This window comes from Microcaecilia unicolor, chromosome 9 (genome assembly GCF_901765095.1).
Source record: "Microcaecilia unicolor chromosome 9, aMicUni1.1, whole genome shotgun sequence".
Classification (NCBI taxonomy): Eukaryota; Metazoa; Chordata; class Amphibia; order Gymnophiona; family Siphonopidae; genus Microcaecilia; species Microcaecilia unicolor.
In genome coordinates, this window is record NC_044039.1 from 42,994,475 (window position 1) to 43,019,435 (window position 24,961).

The following is a 24,961-nucleotide window of genomic DNA, read 5'->3' on the forward strand; positions in this document are numbered from 1 at the left end:
TCTTGCTTTTCTTAGAGAATGCAATGGGGAAATTAGAATAAGTCCTTGAATGCAATGGAGTAAACCCAGGACTAGATCAACCCAGTCAGATGAGTCTGGATCCAGATGACAACTCTAATTGGCCTGCACAAGCTCTTAAACCCTACAGAAATCCTTCCCCTTATACAAGTTTCCTTGGTTATGAGAATCCTATTCAGGAAAAGAGGCCAGAGCTGCTGCAGAGTCTTTGGCACGCACAAACTCCAAACCCAGAGTTGATACTCATTACTGTTTGGTCCACTGAAGATCTCTGCTAGGCCAATTAGTTCATCTTTAACCTTACATTTGAGCAGGCCCACGGGGTTTATGGACTGGGCTAGAGGCCAAAGAGAGTGGGCCATGGCCTACCCCTGCTCCAAACACCTATACAAAGCCCTCTTCAAGTAAAATAAATAGAGCTAGTGCAAGGGTATTATGTGCACTAAGCAAACCTTCAGCCTTGCATCACTCCCAGTTCATTTGCAGGACCCTAAATCCCTCCTACCCTAAGATCTTGCTAATTAAATTCAATATCATGATCACCCCAACACTCCTCTTCCCAGAATGATTCTTTTAAAATGGATAATTGGGCATCATATTTTTAAATATTAAACTAAAAACTTTGTTCTCTTTATCTATCTATCTATAGTCAGAAAGCCACTGGTCTTCAGCACTTCAGATGGATGGTTTCAGGGCCTTCCTTGGCTTAGAGAACAGATCTGGTTGCTGGCTCTTCAGTACCAAGGATATGGCCTTGCCTCTTTCATAATTCCCTTCTCAGTCCATCTTTGGCTCTTTCTGGCAACCCTTCTCCCTCAGGGCTTCTTTGGTCAAGCCTTCTTCGTCTCCTGGCTGTTGGCTGTTCCTCTCTTCCTCATTTCTGCATTTCTCTCAGGGAGGTACTCTACTCTTATTGTCCTTTACCTATGAGGCAGCTTGGCTCATTCCTTTCCTAATTAAGCTAATTGGATAGTCTTTCCCAGCCTTTCTTTATATGGGCACACTACAGCTTCCTGTTGGGTGTAGTCTTCCCTGCTCCACAGTTCTGGAACAATCCTCCCATTTGATACTTCAGCTTAGGCTAACCCATTCTCAAAGAGATCTCTCCCCTTAGGTTCTTTGATGTGCCTGCGTAGGGCAATGCATTTTGGGACTCATAGTTTTCTTCACTTTTTTTAAAGGAAAACTCCCTTTTATTCCTGTCACATACCTCTTTCCTGGTATGACAGGCCCTGTGCTGTCACTATACACACACACACACATCAAACATATAAATGGCAAGTGACCGAACTCACTCGCAAATGCGCAGTAAAGACCCTCTCTGTCCCGCCCCCGCGTCAATACGTGATGACGGGGGCGGGACAGAGAGGGTCTCTACTGCGCAAGGGGAGGGACGAAACCGCCATCCCTACCGCTTTTCCCCCCCAAGGTCGCCGCCACCACTCCCCCCACTCGGAGTCGCCGCCGCCACCACCCACCCTCCACCCGGGCCGGGCCCTCGCTCCGCTATAGAAACAGCGTCAACGCAGCACACAGCTCAGCTGAGCTGCCGTCGGCCTTCCTTCCCTGCCTGTGTCCTGCCCTCGTGACACAGGTAGAGAAGGACGGCAGCTCATCTGAGCTGTGTGCTGCGTTCCCGCGCTGTTTCAATAGCGAAGCAAGGGCCCGGCCTGGGTGGAGGGGTGGTGGTGACTCCGGGAGGGGGGGCATTGCGGTGACCTCGGAGGGGCAGTGGCGAGCTCGGCGGCGGGGGGGCCTTGCAGCGGCGAGGAGAAGGAGCCTTTCAACCCCCCTGTCCTATACTAGCCCGTTTTTACGGGCTCAACGGCTAGTATATATATAAGCAGAAAAGCTTGTTTCGTAAACAATGAAACAGGCCCTAGGAAGGCTATTGTCTAAGCAATTTCTCCTCTCTCCCCTGCCCTCCCCTCCATGTACAGCGATTCTACCCTCCCCTCCCTGCCCAGTGATTCTCCTCTGTCCTTCCCCCCTCCCTTCCCATCCATGTCCAGTGACTGTCGTCTAAGCGATTTCTCCTCTCGCCCCTGCCCTCCCCTCCATGTCCAGCGATTCTCCCCTCCCATCCCTGTCCAGCGATTCTCCTCTGCCCTCCCCTCTCATCCATGTCCACTGACTCGTCCCAGCCCCCACCTGCCCCCCTTTTAACCACCCAAGATCAAGTTCAACCCCGGCCCTCACCTGCCCACCCTTGTCTCCCACAACAGCCCTATTTTCCTTCCTGCCGCCCTGCCTTTACAATGTTCATTTTCCCTAAGGTCACAGTGTTGGCAGTGAAAATGGCAGGCTCGGCTCGCGTCGCCTCCAGCCATCCCTTTCCTTCCCTCTCAGTGTCACGCTCTCCTCTTAATGTCATTTCGTCTTTCCACGAGGGTGGGTCACTAAGAGGGAAGGGAACGCTGGAGGTGAGCTGACATAAGCTCATTTGCATGCTGTTAGGAACCCAGCCAGCCAGGGATGCAGATGGACAATATATATATATATATATATACACACACACACACATATGTGAGGGAGTCGCATTCCCTCACAGTTCCACCCATGGGGGGAGTGACATGGGAGGGGTGGAGCCAGGAGGGTATGAAAGCTTAGGCCATAGCGGGTTAAGGAGGTCCAGAGTAAAGTAGTAATACCCCAAGGCATGTGCCTCCACCACTTATATGTCAACTGCAACTGCTACAGTTAGGTAGGACAAGCTCCACTTGAAACCTTGCAGATTTTGATATTTGACCTGAGTAATTGCTAGAGACTTCCCTGGTAACTTTGAGGAACCAGACCAAAGACAAGTAAAGAGTGCTGTTGTACTGAGAGACAATAAGTTACACAGTGGCCCTGCAGAAACAAGCCACACAAGGACATTGCTACATTTACAGTATGGACTAGTTTTATATTGCCTTTTTCAACAGGGCCCCTGACCTAACAGCTTTAATAGATGTTCTTTCCTTTATCTGCAACTGCTATATGGCTCTGTCTTACCTGGGCTCTAGGTCCGGCCTTGTTCACATTACCACATTGGATTTGGTGATGAGATTGGAGCTTAACCTGCCAGAAGTTGGATAATAGGGTTACCATATTTGCTCCCCCCCAAAAGAGGAAACAAGCCCTGCCCCCCGCCACCCCTTTCATACACACCCCGCCCGCCCCCCTAAGGGTGTCATATCCTCCCCTCCCCTTACCTTACTGTACTACCCTGGTGTTCTAGTGACCGGAACGGCTGCAGAGACTGTCTTGCTCCCTCACGTATTGGCGCCGATTCAAAATGGCCGCCGAGTGACCTTGCATGACTTCTGCAGAAGTCTCGTGAGACCGCTTCAACTCTCAGCAGTCACTTTGAATCGGCGCCAGGACTGGAGTCAGCAAACAACAGTCTGCAGGCGCTCCAGGCAGGAAAGAGGGGACTCTTTCCTGCCCCAAAGAGGTCACTAGACCACCAGGGCAGTACAGGGAGGGGAGGATAGGACACCACTAGGCCCGCCAGCCTGCCCGCTTGTCTGCAAATCTGGACAAACGGGCAGGCTGGCAAAACCCGCCCGGTTGCTGGGCCATGTCATCAAAAAGAGTACATGTCCAGGTAAAACTGGACATATGATAACCCTAGGCTATAAGGAAAACTGCTCCAGATTTTGGTGGAAGGCCAGCAGCAGCTGCAACAAGTGGTACAGAGGTAATAGGAACAGCAACAAGCTTCCCCAAGATTTCTGGAAGCCCAACAGAACTCCCTTACTCAAGTGACACAAGCACTACAGACATCCAGGCTACATACTCTGGCCCCAATGTTACCAAAAGTGGTACTGGAAGATGACCTGGGCTATTTCCTGACAAATTTTGAGAGAACTGCCTACCTGGCTGGTTGGCCAGAAGTGTCATGGATGGCTTACTTGGAGAATTTACTGACCGGTAGCAGCCAAACTATGTTTCAAGACATCAACTCCAGTGGGACAGCCACATATGTGGAAGCAAAGGTCACAATTCTGGAGAGTGCAGGCTGCACTCAAGAGGTCCACTGGCAGCGATTTTGAAAAGGGTCTCTACAAGTCAAGGAGAATCCCCAGAATGTCTTCTACCAGCTCATGGAAGTAGCTTGGAGATGGCTCCAACCTGAGTACAAGACTGGCCTGGAGACAGTAAGAGCCTTCGTCCTTGAACACCTTCTTGAGAGAGTTCCCTGTCGATGAAATAGTGAGCATGGCATCACCCTAGGTTCACACTGGAAAGTACTATGGAGGCAGCCAAGGCTTCTTATCAAGTGCAACCAAAATTTGAACTGAACAAGGCCAGGAGGCAGGCAGGGAGTCCCAGGAAGAAGGGAGAGGAGAAACCCAGAATGCTAAAGATCTTATATGGCCCTCCAGCTTGGGGTCTCAGAAAAACTGGAACAGAAGAGGCTCTCTTCACCGAGAACCCAGCACCCCATACTACCTCAGTTACAAGAACCCCTGTCTCTCACCTTGTTCCAATGTGGGGAGAAAACAGGTCTGTCAGGAGTGGGATGAGGAGACCAATGGAAGTAACATTCATTCTGCTACAATTTTAAGGAAATTTCACAACCCAAGAACAGGAGATGTGTGCTGCAAGTCCAATTAGATGGGAACCCTATCTGGCACTGGTAGATTCCAGCAGTGTGAGGACCCTCATTCAGAGGGGATTAATTACCCAACAGTAAATGAACCATGAACAAATTGCGACATGGTCCTGTGGGCATGGGGATCGAACACAGTACCCCACAGCTCATCTCCCTCCAAACGCCAGTTGGACCAGCCCAGCTGGAGGTGGTGATGGTGCCCAGGCTCCCTTACTCAGTTGCTTTGGGTCAAGATTTCTCAATCTTTGAAACCATCTGTGCCTAGTGAGGGGATGGCCTGAAGGAGGATCCGGATTGGAATGCACCAACCCTGAAGGTGCATTGTCCTTTGTGTCTAGAAGTTACAGTATACTGAACCACGGTGGCCCATCAGAGCCCAGACTGTTTATCAGCAATAGTATATCACTCATGGGAGAAAAAGGATCCACTCCCGGGCCTGATAAGGGTTCCGAATTGCCCTCAGCTTTGCACAATGACTTGGGAAAAGCCCACCACTTTATTGCTGAGTTGGAAGGTGATTCTGAGCAGGCAGCTAAGTATATCTGAAGTTTACAGGAGGAGAAGGAGTCCCTCCAAACTCAACTGGCCAAAGCTCAGATGATTAGAAGTGAAGCTGAGAAATATGGGGACTGTCCGCACTGCTGTGGAAATGGAAGAAAGGGAGCAACATGAAACCACTGAATGGCAAGCTGAGAAAATCAAGCAGTTGAGGCCCAAAACCTGGGAGATTCCCAGAAGGACCGTATTGCAACTTGAAGAGGCACACACAGTAACAGAAACAGGTGGATGAGCTGCTCAGTGAACTGCAATAAGCAAGAAAGATTGACCGAGGGGCTATGGAATGACATGAGAAGGCCAGGGGTGAAGTCAGGTGGTAGTACCTGAGCTGCAAGTGCAACTGATGGGAAGCAGCAGCCCTGGATCATACCATTCAAGTTCTGTCGGAACAGCTGGCAAAGGTCCAAGCTCAACTGTCCGAAGCAGAAGTGTCACAGCAAGAGATATACAAGCAGCTGGCGTGTTTAGCTACCCAGCTCAAGGAGGTTTCCCAAAGGTGGGATATATTGAGTGAAGAGAGCTGTAACATGGAAATGCAAACCCCAGAGAGCAAAGTGAAAGAGCTTGGGAATGGAACCAGTCCAGCACATTAGAACCTGCAATATCCTCCACCCACATCAATCTGGATTCCATTCCTTGTCTCCCTTGCCCTCTCCTTAGCCTTTGATCTGATCACTCCCTAGTGCTTAGTGCAGCAGACTTTGATCCTGGGAAACTGGGATCCTAATGCCTCTGGATGTCAAGACAGGTGCTCTAACCACTAGGTCACTTCTCCATTCCCTATATACCACATAACTTTAGGCGCATTATACAGAATAGCACTAGGCACGTTAATCGGATGTGTCTGGACTTTAGATGCCATTTACAGAATCTGGCCCATAATGTTTTAGATGTATACACCAAGTTTACAAGTGAAAAATCCTTCATAAAATTACTCTCAATTAGGGCAATTTCCAAAAGGCATTTATTTGAAAACATAGGCTATTTGAAATCTGTCCATTCTCCCTGATTTTCCGTTGAGTTTTTTTGACACCAGCTGCTATTTGCTGCCTCTCAGAAACTGATGCTCTAGGTGACCACCTAGTTAGCCAAATGAATAAGCTGGCCATATAAACAACTCACAAGCCATTCAAGTCTAAATGTTATTATTAAGGGGAACATTTACTAAGCTGCAGTAGCAAGTGGCCTTAGCGCACCCTTATGCAGGTTTTTTTAATCACAGCATTAAAATGGCTAATTCTCCCCTTTTTTTGCTTTAATGGCAATGCACTAATGTTGCCATTAGCAAGTGGTCATTAAAAAACATTACCACAAAAACACTTACCGCCACCTATTTTGTAGACGGTAAGGGCTCCTGTGGTAATCCTGCGCTAATCAGTTAGCATCTGGTAAATTGGATGAACTGATTAGTGCTGGAACACCCACTCTCTGCCCCAGACCCCCCCCCCCCCCCCTCCATGCTAAAATAAAAAAAAAACATTTTTACCATATAGTTAGCGCTCTGATTGGGAACTTACCACAGAATGCCCAACTGCATCCAGCGATAAACCCTTTAAGATGCAGTAAGCACAAATTAGCAGTTACCTTAGCTTGGTAAAAGGATCCCCAGGTGAGATGGCTACATTGATATCATTGGATATTAAGCCACACTGAATTTTGAGTATGGCTTTCCCTGACTCCCTCTCCATATTGCTGGTCTCACCATTGCCAAAGATGATATTGGAATGAATTCACATTTTGCAGAGAAGTGATTAATTACATTTTATTTAAAGAGAAGAGAGCCAGTACTTATCATTGTTAAACTTAATCTGAGCTGAAAGGTGACAAAGCAATTACCATGGTTAAACTTACACAAACTCTACTAGGTTTTGGTGCCAAAGCCACTGAAGACTTTGTCTCCATTGCTGTGACTTCTTTCAACAAGTATCTGCATCCTGTAAGCCATAAAAAACTGTTCTTGCCCTGCAGGGTGCAGGTAAGTGTCTTTATATCCTCATCATGACCTCACTTGACTGCATCTCATGACATTTGGCATAAGAGGAGTGTAAATAACTCATGCAGGGATTGGAGGGCCATTTGGTAGAAGTTCTTTTATGCACTTGTGTAAAAGAACAACTCTTGTTGATTTTGAGTTTAAAAAGGACCTCTAAGCATGATACAAAAGAAAAAATTTGAGAAAAATAAGGATGTCACAGGATAGCACTTGGTAGAGCTGCAGTGAAAGGTTTGGAGAACATTTTAAAGTCAAGTGATGTTTCATTACCAACAAAGGTTTGAATTATACAGACAATGGATTTTTCTATTACGTTGTAAGGATGTGAAAGCTGGGCCAGGAAAAAGGACAGAAAGAGGATCGACACATTTGAGTTCTGGCGCTGGAGACGACTGTTACGAATACCATGAACCGCCAATAGTTTGAACAGATGGGTCCTTAACCAAATAAAGCCCAAATTTCACTGGTGGCTCATATTATGCAATGGCCAGAGTCCCTAGAAAAAGCAATTATGCTAGGAAAGATCGAAGGAAGACCTCTATGATTGGACTGGACTTTTTCGTTTTGATTATTTTCCTCACTTCTCTACCCTACTGTTTGTGTGGGGATTTTATCCTTCTTGTTTACATTGCCTTTAGGTTTTAATAGCCACTTTCACCTCACCTAATAACTTTATTTATTATGATTTATTTACCGCCTTTTTGAAGGAATTCACTCAAGGCAGTGTACAGTAAGAATAAATAAAACATGAGCAATAGACAATTACAGCAGTAAAAGATATTCAAATAACAATAAAAAGTATAGCATAGTATACTACTTACAATGTCAACACAATACATAATAGAACATTTTAATTGACAGTGTAGGGTATAAGCAAAGATGGAACATATAGATAGGTAAGAGAGTAAGAGGATTTAGAAAAAAAAGGTGGCTAATTTAAAGAAAGGTGCACATGAGGTCAGAGAGATGGTTAAATATTATCCCAGCTAGGGTAGGAGTGAATAAACATGTCCTGCTGCAGTATGTGCAGCCCCTGTCACTCCTTGTGTGTGTGTGTGAGTGACACTAACAAGTTAGTTACTTCTTCCATTAAAGGCCTGGTTGAAGAGCCAAGCTTTCACCTGCTTCCTGAAGTACAGATAGTCTTGTGTTAAGCGGAGTCTTTCAGGAAGTCCATTCCAGAGGGTGGGGGCTACTCCGGACAAGGCTCACTTGTGGGTATCACATTGTGTAATGTCTTTTGGAGAGGGTGTGATTAGTGATAGTCCTTGAGAGGACCTTAGTGTCCTTGGAGGTGTGTAGAGGATCATCGTGTTCAGCCAGCTGTCATTTGACCTTCCTTTCACCTTTTCTGATATGTGGATTACATTTGGTCTGGGCTTCTAGGATAACAATATCCACACCTGATGCAAACTCTTAGCTTTTGTAGCTGCACCTTTTACTTGGATTTGGCTCAGTTGTACCTCATATGAGTTATATTCAGGTACAGTAGTTTCCCTGTCCCTGGAGGGCTCACTTTATGTACCTGATGGAGTTGAAAGTTAAGTGACTTGCCCAAGGTCACAAGAAGCCACAATGGGATTTGAAATATGCTTCCCTGGTTCTTAGACCACTGTTCTAATCATTAGGATACTCCATTATTATATCACGGTCTCCCTTTCAAAGTGAAATACCCATGCAGTAGAGTTCCTCTATCCAGTTATTAAGCCAAATTTGATCATATTATGCCAAGTGGCTCCAACCCTTCCCTCTCACACCAAATCCTGCATTCCACTTAGGACTAGGTCTAAATAGCTCCCACCTTTAACCCCCTAGCATGTCCTAACATTACATTTATCCAGTCATTATTAGAGTAATTGAAATCACCCATTAGTTAACAAAAATTAGGGAAGATAACAAATTTGACAACATTTCATCTTCTGACTGTTCGTGCAAGCCAGGCAGATGGTAGTATAAAGATTCTACCTACTACGTTTCATGCAGAACTTTTATTGTTTGACTCTATGCCCTCTTTAATATATAGCACCATCCCTCCTCCAGCACTTTGATCTATCCTATCATTGCAATATAATTTGTTCCCTAGTATCACAATTTCCCATGGTTATCCTTTTTCTACCTGGTCTCCAAGATACCTATTTGTTTATATTTGTAACCTGCTTAGCAGTTAACAGGAATAATTTGCAATCTTTCAACTTTTTTTGTTCTTACTAATAGCACCTGGATACTTTTGCCTCTATTGCAACCTCTCTTTCAAGGTGCCCTAACTTACCTGTCTTGATAGAATCCTTCAAAAATACCTCACGTCAAACCATGTGCTTCTGTCAACTTTCCCCAAGTTCTAGTTTAAAAGCTGCTCTATCTCCTTTATAAATGTTAGCACCAGCAGCGTGGTTCCACCCCAGTTAAGGTGCAGCCCATCTTTTCAGAATAGCTGCCCCTTCCCCCAGAGCTCCTAACAAATCTAAATCCCACTTCTCCACACCATCATCTCACACATGCACTGAGACTCCAGAACTCTGCCTGCCTCTTGAATCCTGCACATGGAATGAGAGGCATTTCTAAAAATGTTACTCAAAGTTCTGGATTTCAACTTTCTACCTTAAAGCCTAAATTTGGCTTCCAGAACATCCCTCCCATACATTCCTATGTCACTGGTAACCACAGGTACCAAGACAACTGGTTCCTACCCAGTAGAGATTAAAATCTTATCTAGGTGATTCAAGAGGTCTGCTACCTTCACAGGCAAGTTGCCAAGTGAATCTCACATCCATCAGCCACCCAGCTATCTACTTGCCTAATGACTGACCAACTACAACAGTCACCCTAACCCTTTCCTCCCACATGGCTCTGGAGACACATCCACATCCATCTGTAAGTCTAGATGCTTCTAAAATGATCCTTAGTGTGCTTGCAGTGAAAATATTAGAAACAATGTGTTAAAGCTATTCTTATGCACAGAAATCCACCTCTTTAATCCACCTGTAGGCTTCCAAGGGGTGCATAACTAATCCTGGAACATGGGATTTGTTTATCAATGCAGAGGGGAAAAGCAGGATAAATGATACATTCCAGATGAGGAGACCAAAGAAAGTGTAGAGTTTTAGAACAGAAGAAAACTGAAAGTACACATTTAGAATCGGTCGTCTGTGTCAGTAAGGATCTTCAAAAAGTGCTGTGACAAGATGTACAGTAGCTGGGAACAAAAGGGAACATGCTGAGGGATACTCAGGGAGAATTCTAGCTACCCTGATTCTGAAGGGCCCCAGAATCTGATTCCCCCCCCCTCCCCCCCTCAACCAGCCTGTAGTGTAGGCCAATGTTTCACCTGTCAGTCCTGGAGTACGCCCTAGCCAGTCTTCTTTCAGGGTATCCACAATGAATGAGAAATTTCTCTCATGCAAATTCACAATGATTTTTCTGATAATCAGAATGTCTAGACAGGCCTGATGACAGGGGAGGTCTGGGAGATATTCTGACTCCGGGGCCTGTAGGTGTCAGGGGCCCGGCCCGGCCTGCCACACCTCACTATAATTAAAATGTGAAAACACGTGCATTGCAGCCAGGCCTGTCCTGAGACCAGAGCCTAAATACAGTTATTTGTCATCTGAATACACAACGCTCTGCACACGCACACCACTGCCCCGGCAACTGCTGGCTTTATGCACTCTGTCCTACTCCTGAGCCTCCCTTCAACAATGTATCATCACAAATCTGGGGAAACAAACAGAGAAAAGGCCACGAGGGAAGACAACATAACCAGAAATCAAAGATGACTAGAAAGTCTAGAATTTAGGCACGTTGAAGCTGCTGGGACAGAGGCTACTACTACTAACACCAGTAGTCAAGAATTAAGTGTGTCAACAGTGGATGCTTGTGTATTTCAAGATACCAGTTGGCGTTCGCAGCCTGTGAAGTGTGTTGAACCCTTCCCAATGATGGTTACTGAACATGAAGCAGCAAGCATCCCTGACACAGCAGAAATCAGAACCAGAGCAGCCACCTGAAACCCAAGCCAAAACTTTCCATGATGACACTGGCACTTTGGAAGTAGAAATCCTGTCATTGAGGTGCAAGAGGCTGTTGCGGCAAGGTCCTGAAAAAAATGCTGGCATGTTTTTCTGACAACTTTTCAGGGTGTTGGTTTCCAATTTCAGTGCTTCAAATTAATTTGAAAAACAGTGAAAGTATTTTGTGTGACTGGCTTGTCTAGAGCAAAAGTAAGTAAGCATTATATTGCTTTCCATGCAGACAATTTAGCAAGCTTCCCACAGCAAGTTGATCATCTTTGGTTTCTCAAAAAGGTTATAAAACTCATCAGAAGTGGAGAAAGTTGCACCAAAAACTTCCAGAACATGAAAACAGTGTTAGTCACAAAAAATGTTACATAGAATGGCATCAACTAGAGAAAACTTTGGAACGTGAGTCCACGATAGGCCAGCTTATTTTTTGGAGCATAACAGTCAGGCCAAACACTGGAAACAGGTACTTCACAGAATTCTAGATGTCATATTAATTATCGGAGAGCGAGGGTTAGCATTTAGAGGAAAAGCTTATCTTATAGGAGATCCACAGAACGGTAATTTTCTTGGCATCTTGAAGATTATATCTTCATTATGACCCAATCCTTAACTAACACATTAACAAAGTGAAGTACTCACAAATTTCACACCTCAAGTTGCAAGTTCACCACCTGTCTAGCAATAGTCAGAATAAACTTTTTACAAAGCTGCACCAGTAAGGTTACCAGTGCTATCGTTAACGAACTAGAGGCAGCCAAGTACTACTCCATCATTGTCGATGCTACCCCAGATTCTGTACACATTGAGCAGTCTTTATTCTGCACACATTGAGCAGTCTTTATTTTGCGTTATGTGCACTTGAACGAAGACAAATAAGAACATAAGAACAGCCATACTGGGTCATACCAATGGTCCATCTAGCCCAGTATCCTGCTTCCAGCAGTGGCCAATCCAGGTCACAAGTACCTGACAGAAACCCAGTTTGTGGACTGCTAATTTGTGCCACACTTCATAAGCATTATATACCACTTTCAAGCTCTCAAGGGTAAGGATTTGACAATGGAAGCAACATCAGCAGTGCCTACAAAGGTGTGCAAGCTCTAATATTAAAGAACCCTTTATCAATATTTTCTCCTGGTGCCTGTCACACACTAAATCTTTGTGGCATCCAAGTGTCTGAATGTTGTCCAGAGGCATTTTTTTGAAGTTGTACAGAAACTAAACAATATATGTAGCAATAGTCCACAAAGATGGGAAATTTTTACAGATTCCATTGGTTGTTCCATGCACAGCTTATCAGATGCACGCTGGTCTGCTCGAATTGACAGCTTGAAGCCGTCTGAAGCACATATTCCTGGGATTTAAAAAAAAAGCTGTTGAACTCATACAGGAGTTGAATCTTACAGCCAAGACTCACTCAGATCTAGAAGGCATTCAAACCTAACTGAATTCATATGAATCCATTATTATGGCTTCTGTTTGGTTTAAAGTCCTAACGTTGATCAACTTCAGAAACAGTCATGCAAGCAAGAGGCGCCATGCTTGATGCTGAAATTGATGTGTATAATCTCACTGAAGATCTGAAACCTTTACGAAATAGCTGGGACACCATCTTGATTGAGACCAGCACTATTTCCAGAGAGCTGCAGTGTGAACACATCATTAACTACGACTGAAAAAAGGCATAAAAGGAGAAAAAGGTTTCCAGATGAACCAACAGAAGCAGATGATTGCAGTTAACTGATTCAAGAAGCGCATCTGAAGCGTAATGTTTTTAACATCATTGTAGATTCTGTTATTGGAATCATGACAACGCGTTATGAATCGGCTAAGAATTTGGATTGATTGATTGATTGGTGTAATGTGGAAGTACCTTGATATGGACAAAGAAACAGTGTGCAACAAAGCCAGAATACTTGCTGAAAAATATTGCGTTGATGTATCTGAAGGATTAGTCAATGACTTTATACATCTTAGAACCATTCACATTTCCAATCCTGGGCATTCATCCCTTGCACCATTAGATTTATTAAACAACCTCCACACAAATGAAAATCGACAAGCTGTTCCCAAATGTCATTATTTTGAGAATGTTCTGCACACTTCTGGTTACTGTGGCACAAGCAGAACATTCATTTAGTAAATATCCTGTACTTTACTAGCAGCTTATTTTCAAAAGAGAAGGGCGCCCATCTTTCGACACAAATCGGGAGATGGGTGTCCTTCTCACAGGGTCGCCCAAATCGGCATAATCGAAAGCCGATTTTAGGCATCCTCAACTACTTTCTGTCGTGGGGATGACCAAAGTTCACGGTGGCATGTCGGAAGCACAGCGAAGGTGGGACTGGGGCGTGCTTAACACATGGGCGTCCTCGGCTGATAATGGAAAAAAGAAGGGCGTCCCTGACGAACACTTGGACGACTTGGTCCTTTTTTTTTTTTTTTTACGGCCAAGCCACAAAAATGTGCCCTAAATGATCAGATGACCACCGGAGGGACTCGGGGATGACCTCCCCTTACTCCCCCAGTGATCACTAACCCCCTCCCATCCTCAAAAAATGTTTTAAATATTTTTTCCAGCCTCTATGCCAGCCTCAAATATCAAACCCAGCTCCATGACAGCTCTGCCCTGATGACTCTGCTTCAGTCGCAGCCCTGTGCCATGGCGGTTATCTATTTTCACATACTCCTCGCCCTGCTGGCCGTGGGGGCGGTGTTGGACTACTTCTCTCTCCCTCCTCCAGATTTCAACCCCTTCTTCCACCTCAATCTCACTGTTTTTCCTCCTTTGAAGTCCACTCTATCCGCCTTTTCTCTCCTCTGCCTCTTCGAATAGCGGTCATTTATCGTCCCCCCGATAAGTCCCTTTCATCCTTTCTCAGTGACTTTGATGCCTGGCTTGCCTTCTTCCATGATCCTTCCTCCCCCTCTCTCATCCTTGGTGACTTTAATATTCCTGCTAATGATCCTTCCAACTCTTATATTTCCAAGTTACTCGCTTTAACGTCGTCCTTTAATCTCCAACTATGCTCCACCTCCCCCACTCATCAAAATGGTCACTGTCTTGATCTCATCTTCTCCTCCAACTGTTCACCCTCTAGTTTCCTTGCCTCCGATCTTCCCCTCTCTGATCACCATCTTATAACTTTCACACTTAAATCTCCTCCCTCCCAGTCCCGTCCTATCCTATCTAATTTATCTAGGAATCTTCACGACATTGACCCTTCATCTCTATCCTCCCATGTTTCAAACCTCCTCTCTACTGTGGCACCATCCACGTCTGTCAACGAGGCTGTTTCTTCTTACAACAATACTCTATCCTCTGCCTTAGACACTCTTGCACCTTTGATGACCCGCCCTGTAAGGCGTACAAAACCCCAACCTTGGCTGACTTCTAATATCCGCTACCTACGTTCCTGTACCCGCTCCGCCGAACGCCTCTGGCGGAAATCTCGGGCCCTTGCTGATTTCTTACACTTTAAGTTCATGCTGACCTCCTTCCAATCTGCTCTTTTACGTGCCAAACAGGATTATTATATCCAACTGACCAACTCTCTTGGCTCTAATCCTCGACTTCTCTTCACCACATTGAACTCTCTCCTCAAGGTGCCCCCTCCCCCAACTCCCCCTTCATTATCTCCTCAGACCCTTGCTGAATTCTTTCACAACAAGGTTCAAAAGATAAACCTTGCTTTCTCTACCTCACCAGCTCTCCCTCCACTAGTCCGTTCCCCTCTCTCTCCTTCCCCTCATTCCCTTTCCTCCTTTCCTGAAGTTACTATTGAGGAAACTACACTTCTCCTTTCTTCCTCAAAATGTACCACCTGTTCCTCTGATCCCATTCCCACCCACCTTCTTAATGCCATCTCTCCTACTCTTATTCCTTTTATCTGTCACATTCTCAACCTCTCACTTTCCACTGCAACTGTCCCTGCTGCCTTTAAACATGCTGTGGTCACACCTCTCCTTAAGAAGCCTTCACTTGACCCTACTTGTCCCTCTAATTACCGACCCATCTCCCTCCTTCCTTTTCTCTCCAATTACTTGAGCGTGCTGTTCACCGCCGCTGCCTTGATTTTCTCTCCTCACATGCTATTCTTGACCCATTACAATCTGGTTTTCGCCCTCTCCACTCAACCGAAACTGCGCTTACTAAAGTCTCCAATGACCTATTACTGGCTAAATCCAGAGGTCAATATTCCATCCTCATTCTTCTTGATCTTTCCGCTGCTTTTGACACTGTCGATCACAGCATACTTCTCGATACCCTGTCCTCACTTGGATTCCAGGGCTCTGTCCTTTCCTGGTTCTCTTCCTACCTCTCCCTCCGCACCTTTAGTGTTCACTCTGGTGGATCCTCTTCTACTTCTATCCCTCTGCCTGTCGGCGTACCTCAGGGTTCTGTTCTTGGTCCCCTCCTCTTTTCTATCTACACTTCTTCCCTTGGTTCATTAATCTCATCCCATGGCTTTTCCTACCACCTCTATGCTGATGACTCCCAAATCTACCTTTCTACCCCTGATATCTCACCTTGCATCCAAACCAAAGTTTCAGCGTGCTTGTCTGACATTGCTGCCTGGATGTCTCAACGCCACCTGAAATTAAATATGACCAAAACCGAGCTTCTCATTTTCCCCCCCAAACCCACCTCCCCGCTCCCCCCCGTTTTCTATTTCTGTTGATGGCTCTCTCATTCTCCCTGTCTCCTCAGCTCGAAACCTTGGGGTCATCTTTGACTCTTCTCTCTCCTTCTCTGCTCATATCCAGCAGACCGCCAAGACCTGTCGTTTCTTTCTTTACAACATCCGTAAAATCCGCCCCTTTCTTTCCGAGCACTCTACCAAAACCCTCATCCACACCCTTGTCACCTCTCGTTTAGACTACTGCAATCTGCTTCTTGCTGGCCTCCCACTTAGTCACCTCTCCCCTCTCCAGTCGGTTCAAAACTCTGCTGCCCGTCTCATCTTCCGCCAGGGTCGCTTTACTCATACTACCCCTCTCCTCAAGACCCTTCACTGGCTCCCTATCCGTTTCGCATCCTGTTCAACACTTCTTCTACTAACCTATAAATGTACTCACTCTGCTGCTCCCCAGTATCTCTCCACACTCGTCCTTCCCTACACCCCTTCCCGTGCACTCCGCTCCATGGATAAATCCTTCTTATCTGTTCCCTTCTCCACTACTGCCAACTCCAGACTTCGCGCCTTCTGTCTCGCTGCACCCTACGCCTGGAATAAACTTCCTGAGCCCCTACGTCTTGCCCCATCCTTGGCCACCTTTAAATCTAGACTGAAAACCCACCTCTTTAACATTGTTTTTGACTCGTAACCACTCGCCTCCACCTACCCTCCTCTCTTCCTTCCCGTTCACATTAATTGATTTGATTTGCTTACTTTATTTATTTTCTGTCTATTAGATTGTAAGCTCTTTGAGCAGGGACTGTCTTTCTTCTATGTTTGTACAGCGCTGCGTATGCCTTGTAGCGCTATAGAAATGCTAAATAGTAGTAGTAGTAGTAGTAGGTCCCTGGAGCAGTTTTAGTGGGTACTGCAGTGTACTTCAGGCAGGCGGACTCAGGCCCCCCCCTACCTGTTAAACTTGTGGTGGTAAATGTGAGCCCCTCAAAACCCACCACAAACCCACTGTACCCACATCTAGGTGTCCCCCTTCACTTATAAGGGCTATGGTAGTGGCGTACAGTTGTGGGGAGTGTGTTTTGGGGGACTCAGCACACAGGGTAAAGGAGCTATGCACCTGGGAGCTTTTTCTGAAGTCCACTGCAGTGCCCCCTTGGGTGCCCGGTTGGTGTCCTGGCATGTCAGGGGGACCAGTGCACTATGAATGCTGGCTCCTCCCATGACCACATGGCTTGGATTTGGTTGTTTCTGAGATGGGCATCCTGTTTCCATTATCGCCAAAAATCAAGGACAACCATCTCTAAGGTCGACCTAAATGTTGAGATTTGGGCGTCCCCGACTGTATTATCGAAATGAAAGATGGCCGCCCATCTTGTTTCAATAATATGGATTTCCCCTTCCCTTCGCAGGGACATCCTGCGAGGACGCCCTCAGGAAAACTTGGGCGCCCCGTTTGATTATGCCCCTCCACGTGTCAGAATTGTCTGAACAGTCTAGAGACTTTGGCTGTAGAGGCACGACTTGCTAAAGTGTTGAACATGGATAGCATTGTTGAACTCTTTACAAATCACAAAGTGCACAGATCTCCACTGTTTTAATTTGACAGGTAAGGTTATGCCAGCTCTGGACCACCTATCACGAGGCCTGTCCTGGCTGTTGGCACCCCAGTGGCTAGACGGTATTCCAGGACAGATTAGAGAACCATAGAGTATACACTACACAGTCTGCTACTGACTCAAAGAACATAGACTGGTCAGCTGAAAAACGTTTTTGAGATCCAGTCTGATGTTGAGCCTCAAGTCTGGCTACACAATAATAATGAAAGCAAAAGTATCTATTGACTGTAAATGCATTTGCCTTGTAAAGAAAGGTAGCTCATTACAGTGTTCAAGCGTGCCTCCTCTGTCACTGTCTTTTCTTCATCATTCTCTTCCTCTCCTCCATTGTTCTCCTGTCTTACTGGTACCCTGTGAAATCTTTCTTTTCATATAGAACAGTGGGAACCCCCCCCCCAAAAAAAAAAAAAAAAAAAACAACAAAATGAACAAGATGAAGCACCTACAGTTCTTAGTGCCTAAACTGACGACAGCAATATAAATTTACTCCTTATGCCAATACCTTGAAGCCTGTCCATTTCCACTCTGGTATGAAATCTCTACCATATACAATCTGAGATGTGGAGCAATGTTTGAAGAGTTTATGTTGTGTGTCAGTGTTTGGTTTGAGAACCCCTATTTGTGATGTTACTATAGGGCTCATAAAGATTTGGACGTTTTTCTCACCAAAACGTCCAGATCAGTATTTTCAAAACTTTCCAGATGTTTTCCTATGCAGTTCATCTGCAGTGCAACCAAATCTCAAGGGGGCATGTTAAGGGCGGGATTTGGGCGTTCTAAAGACCTAGACATTTTTCAGTCATAATAATTCAAAACAAAAAAGCCCAGGACTAAAAATAAGACGTTTGAGCAAGACCTGTTTTAATGAGGACTAAGTCACTAAAAAGTGCCCTAAATGACCAGATGACCACTGGAGGAATAAAAGAAGGAACCCCCTTAATCCCCCAGTGGTCACTGATCCTCCTCCCACCCCCCAAAGATGTAAAATAAACAGTCTATAGCAGCCTCAGATGTTATAGCCAGTCCTATTAGAGCAGAAAGCAGGCTCCTGGAGCAGCCCAGTGGTCAGTGCAGTGCACTATGGAGAACGGGACCCAGGGACGATTCCTAGTGACCACAAAATGAGGACCCCCCCCCCCCCCCCCCCCCCATTGTGGTTTTCTTGGCAAGAAACAGGAGTGGTTTACCATTGCTTCCTCCTGAGGAATGGAAAGTAAGTGACTTGCCCAAGGCCATAAAGATTTGAACCTCAGTCCTCAGGTTCCCATCATTAGACTACTCCTCTGCTCCACAGTAAGCGTACATGAGGTTAAATTGGGAATAGTTGTTTAACTTTTGAATACCAAAACAAGTCCATGAAGTTTACAACCAGCAGACTGAAAATAATTAGGCTGTCAACATAAGATAAAGACATGGGTCATGAATTTGATATACTGCCTTTCTGTGGTACACTCATATATACAGGTACTTTTTTTGTCCCTAGTGGGCTCACAGTCTAAGTTTTTTTCTTTGTACCTGGGACAATGGAGGTTTAAGTGATTTGCCCAGAATCACAGACACACTGGAAATTGAACCCTGTTTCTCTGGTTTTCAGCTCACTGCACTAACCATTCCCCCACAAATATCAGGGGTAAAAAGAGATTGGACAAGTTCCTGGAACAAAAAAGTTTATAAAATATTATTAGCTTGGTACAGCTGGAAACACCATTGTTTATCCCTTGAATTGAGCAATGAGAGACTGATCTACTTCTGGCATATGCTGGGTTCTTGTGACCTGGAGTGGCCAGTGTCAGAGACAAGATGCAAGACTTGGTGGAACTTGTTCTGACTCAGAATGGCTTATCTTATGATCTTTTAGCATGAACTTGGGAACCTCTCTGTCATCTTTTCAGATGCCTTTACTGTACATGGTAAAGCCCAGCTACACGTCTTGTTACTTTTTAGTATGCACGCAAGGGCATTAATGTGCATGTCAAAGCTAACTGCATAGGCCTCTAGAACGAGAAATAACACTATGGACCATATGGGAGCAGTTCCATCCCCTCTATCATTTTGGTCGCTCTTCTTTGAACCTTTTCTAATTCCATATATACAGCTGTGCAATTTTATTATAAAGACCTTTTCTATATGTAAAGCCTGTTTTACACATGGAAAAAAATGATCTCCTTCTATATTCCTTTATAAAATGCCTTTTACTAAGGAATGTGACTGCCTTGACAGGATCATACAAGTATGCTTCCTACAGTCCTAAATACTCCAAATACTAAGTACAAGTTTACTGTAAATAAATATAAACCAGATCTTTCAGAACCTGAAAAGAACGTGATCAGCAGATTCTTATAATTCTCTCATATGCTCACGTGCTATTTTTTTTAATGAGCTCCAATGGGAAACATTTTTAAATCAACGGAAATATATTGTGAAATCGAAGAAAAATGTACCCTGATACATAATTGTATTGAGACTTGCTTACATGGAAAGATAAATCAGATTTTGTTACGCTTCCCATTATAGGATGTCAATGATACCAGATCGTCGTGAGCCTTCCTTCGGCAGTAATTTGGGTTAATAATGAACATGTAGATTCGGGACCGAAAAGAGTCAAAAATCGAATCGCCTAATTAGCATCTTAAAAGGTATTCGCCGGACCGGCGCAGATATTTTTGTGTATGTTTTTTAACTGCTCTGTTTTAATTCTTACGCTGTTTGTACAGCCTTATCAGCTCGCTTAAAACAATCAACGTCTTTTTAGCTCTCCGGCGACAGAGCAGGTTGTAAATGGCCCACGAAGAACCTCTGTACAAATGCACAAGCATACAGGATAATCATCAATCACGCTGTAACGACTGTCTCGCTCTTATCTCCTCCCGGGTCGCACTACCTTTTCCAGGAGATGCTGCTGCGTCAGACTCGGGATCGCTATTTTGTATCCTACCTAATTAGCTCAAATAACTCGGTAATGAAGCAGAGGATCCTGGAAAAGTCTCGATTTTCCCAAACTGGGAACGAGCATTTCCGTGATCCCTTCCCTGTTCCGGATCCCCAGGTATAGTTTCTCTCTGCCAGGAGCTGCACACCCGAGCCCGCAACGAAAGAGTTAACAGAGGGGCACAGGGACTAGGGAAGAACACAATTGTCATAGTAACCGCTCGACTGTTCCGGCAGCCCTGGCTCCTACCATCAAGCTGACTGACGCGGGGGCGGGCAACAGGCGCCGAAGGCACAAGCAAATCTCAGAAAACGTCACCTCGTCTCTAGTCTGCTGGATCAGAGCGCGGCTACATGGGAACTAAGCTGGCCTAGAACAACTGCGCATAAAAGTGCCGCTAAGAAGAGCCTCAGACAGTTCTTTTATCTTTGTACTCCCCTCCCCTTTCCCATCTCGAGGAAGTGGGGGCGTTGGAGGGAGCTGGCGCGAGGCTGCCTGCGGACCCGGCCTTTCCTCTTCCATCTCCTCCCTCCTCCCCTTTCGGCAGGCGGAATGCGGGCGGCCCTCAGCTGCTCGATTTGAAAAGCTCTTAGAAGACAAAGGCGGCCGCCATCGGTTCCTTCCTCGAGCTGCAGCCCAAAGTGGGGTTAAAGAAAGAGAGAAAAGTAACTGGTTGAAACCGGCGCGCGCACACGGACAGAGGCGGTAGCTGCTTCCTTCAGATACTCGGTCCGGCTGTGGCCGCCGCCACCGGAAACAGGGGGAAGGGCCTCGGGAACCAGCTCCCCCTCCCCCGACCGGGGCCTTTTTTCCCCAACACTTAGGCAGCGCCGACCTCGAGTTCAGTGGGGACCCACGCGAGCCTCCTCCCCTCCCCCCCGCCGGCCGGAAGAGAATGCCCGGGGCCTGGGAGCGACGGCAAGGAGGCAGCGCAGCCGGACAAGCCAAGCGACAATAGCAAAGAGGAGCCAGGGACAGCCGAAGCGGCCCTCATCCCTCCGCCCCGCGCCACGTCCCGGGGATGTGAAGCGCTGACCCCCGTAGCGCGCTGATTACCGCTACCCCGGCCGGGCGAGACGGGAAGGGCGAAGAGTCCAGTCCCCCGGCCGGGGCAGGAGAAGAAGGCGGCGGCGGCGGATGGTGTAAGATGGAGACTCACATCTCGTGTCTGTTCCCGGAGTTGCTCGCCATGATCTTCAGTTACCTGGACGTGCGGGACAAAGGGCGGGCTGCGCAGGTATGTACGGCCTGGCGGGATGCCGCCTACCACAAATCGGTGTGGCGGGGCGTGGAAGCCAAGTTGCACCTTCGTAGGGCCAACCCGTCCCTCTTCCCCAGCCTGCAAGCCAGGGGCATCCGGCGAGTTCAGATTCTGAGCCTGCGCCGCAGCCTCAGCTACGTGATCCAGGGCATGCCGAACATCGAGAGTCTGAACCTGAGCGGCTGCTACAACCTGACTGACAACGGCTTAGGGCATGCTTTCGTGCAGGAGATCGGCTCGCTGCGGGCCCTTAACCTGAGCCTCTGCAAGCAAATCACAGACAGCAGCCTGGGCCGAATCGCCCAGTATCTCAAGGGATTGGAAGTGCTGGAACTGGGCGGCTGCAGCAACATCACCAACACGGGGCTGCTGCTTATCGCCTGGGGGCTGCACGGACTCAAGAGCCTCAACTTGCGCAGCTGCCGCCACGTTTCCGACGTGGGCATCGGGCACCTGGCAGGCATGACTCGCAGCGCGGCCGAGGGCTGCCTGGGCCTGGAGCAGCTCACTCTTCAGGACTGCCAAAAACTCACAGACCTGGCGCTCAAGCACATATCCCGGGGCCTGGCGGGCCTCCGCGTGCTGAATCTGAGCTTTTGTGGGGGGATTTCCGACGCGGGGCTGCTGCACTTGTCGCACATGGGCAGCCTGCGGAGTTTGAACCTCCGCTCTTGTGACAATATCAGTGACACTGGCATCATGCACCTGGCCATGGGCTCACTCCGGCTGTCGGGGCTGGACGTGTCCTTTTGCGACAAGGTGGGCGATCAGAGCCTCGCTTACATCGCCCAGGGACTGGACGGCCTCAAATCGCTCTCACTTTGCTCTTGCCACATCAGTGACGATGGTATCAACCGCATGGTGCGCCAGATGCACGGGCTGCGCACCCTTAACATAGGGCAATGCGTTCGCATCACGGACAAAGGGCTGGAGTTGATCGCCGAGCACCTAAGTCAGCTTACTGGCATTGATCTGTACGGCTGTACCCGCATCACCAAGAGGGGTTTGGAGAGGATCACGCAGCTGCCCTGTCTCAAGGTACTCAATCTGGGCCTCTGGCAGATGACTGAGAGCGAGAAGGTCAGGTGAGAGTGCTGCACAGACTCTTCCCAGGGAAAAACGAAAAGGAACTTTTAAAAACAATCTTTTGCAACAGACACAAGCAAAACCTCTCCCCCCAGCAAGGAGGGGAGAAAAGATTTTCTGCTTAGTGGACTTCAAGAACCTGCAGCTTCATTTCTGCTTTTTTTATTTTAACTAGTGTGGCATCTAAATGTATGGAACGCACACAGTACGAAAAGCTTTCTTCTTGCCAACCTGTAACTTAGTGGTTTGATTTACTAAGCGTTTTCCTAATAGCCACAGAAAAAAAAAGGGGGGGGGAGCCTTAATAAATGATGCCCTAAAAAGTGTGCTTTTTGTTTGTTACAGGACTTTGGTATGTTTTGGTTTGAAAGGAATTGAAGTTGCTGTTTTTATGGGATTTTTAAGTATCATTTCTGCTGAATATATCTTGTCTATATGTCTGGCTACCTCGTTTTAATTTGTTGTTCTGGAATTATCACAAGAAAGATTTCTCAAGAAACATTTTTGTGCCTAGACTGGAAAGATAACACATGGGTTTGTAAAGTGATTTTAAGTTTCATAATGTGCTCAAGCTCTGCATTTTAGCAAACTATTTGTGTCTCTCCAGTGCAACTTGCAGGTTCAGCTGTTCCTGAATCTTTTTTTAATTTATAGCACAAACCTGAAAATTATACAGAGAGGATTGAGCTATTTTTAACAGAAGCTAGCGGTGGGTTACCAGTATTGTACAATATTATATATGCAAATACCACAATCCCTAGTTCACTGAAGAAAAATGACAGAATTAGGTTTCCTGTTGGAAAGAGAGAGAACAGGCCTTTGAGGCTGTAATGTGAAGGGGGATGGGAATTTATCTGTATCTTTTCTTTGTTCTGTGGATAAAATGCAGTTTGTTGAGGGGGAAAAAAGCTACCATAAATTTCAAAACAACTTGGCCTTTTCTATTAATGTTTCCTTAAAACTGTTTCTTGGTTAGTTTCACTTCCAGTAGATTCTTTTTGAGCATCCCACAGTAACAGGCCAGAGACCATGGAATTAAACCCAGAACCCTGTGCATTAATTGTATTGTTTGTGAATTTGTATAAAAATAACAGATCCTCTTAAAACATTTTATATTCTTACAGTAAAAGGTTAAAAACTGATATTTATATAATAAAAGAGGAAATATGAAGTATGTTTTTGAGAAACTGTTGTATCGTGAATTTTTTTCTTTAAGTGTTATCAGATCACAAAACTTGTAATAGTTTTCTTTCCAAGAGGCAGTAGCATCAGGCATCTTTAGCCTCCAGACTGCTTCATTCTTTTAATAACAGGGTTTTTAGGAAGTTTCAGTGGGTGAAAATCTGTTCTTTTTAAGCCAGCATAAGCCATTACTAAATTTAAGGATTTTAGGTGCGTAGTTGTAGTCATGGGCTACTATTGACATGTTATTTTTACCACTAAGTTGTGCTATTTTAGTATAGCTCCCATTTTATGCAGTGAGACTTAGTTACTAATAACTGAGGTTAACAAAATATCATCTTAAGGGTAGCTCATGTTGCCCCCCACCCTTAGTGTTTTATGAATTGCACACTTTAAAATACTGAACATTTATATATGGGACCTGAATGAAATAACTTTCTCGTTTGTATAATAGTATCATAAACTATTTTGAAATGGAATCTATATGCAGTGTGAAAAATAATAAGGAATGGACAATTAATTTTTAAGGGTCCAAGCTCCTATTTCAAAGATCCCTTTTCCCTTGTTTGAAGAGGAGGGAGGGAGGAAGATAGGGTTAGAAAGGAGCAGAAACCATTGTTCAGGAAAGTTGAAAGCATCAGAACTGGTCTTGCTTGCTCAGTCATGCATAGTGAATTGTGCACTGCCAGGGGTCCCTGTGGAGAAGAGGAGGGCTGGTCTTCCCTGCCTTCTTTTTAACATTCTTATCCAGGCCTGACCATATTTAAGCTGCTTTTTTTTTCCCATGCAGCACCAAGAGGAGGAGGGGTGACCTAAAGTTCTTATATATTTGCATTTTAAGCATTGCAAACTTTAAATCTGGCCATTTTACTATGAAAAGTATGCTCATAACCAGCATCCTGAACATGGGGCTCATTTTCAAAGCACTTACTGACAGAGTTCCATAGGTTACTATGGAACTTTGTAAGGCTAAATGCTTTGAAAATATGCCTCCATGTAAGTGAGCCATTGGAGAGGACTTTTTCAATTATAAAATATTTTGTAGACTGGAAAACTAAATTG

General features: G+C 45.8%; 2 protein-coding genes across 2 annotated transcripts in view; one reads left to right on the forward strand and one right to left on the reverse strand.

Moving 5' to 3' along the window:
- WNT5B (Wnt family member 5B) overlaps positions 1–24,961 on the reverse strand; it is a 269,199-nt gene that overhangs the window by 129,855 nt on the left and 114,383 nt on the right.
- On the forward strand, positions 20,680–23,022 carry FBXL14 (F-box and leucine rich repeat protein 14). The gene has a single exon (XM_030215575.1). It carries the CDS (start codon positions 21,518–21,520, stop codon positions 22,718–22,720), a length of 1,203 nt encoding a protein of 400 aa, XP_030071435.1. The 5' UTR covers positions 20,680–21,517; the 3' UTR covers positions 22,721–23,022.

Excerpts from the sequence above, each read along its gene's own strand:
- FBXL14 (XM_030215575.1), top strand. The coding sequence starts at position 21,518 with ATGGAGACTCACATCTCGTGTCTGTTCCCGGAGTTGCTCGCCATGATC.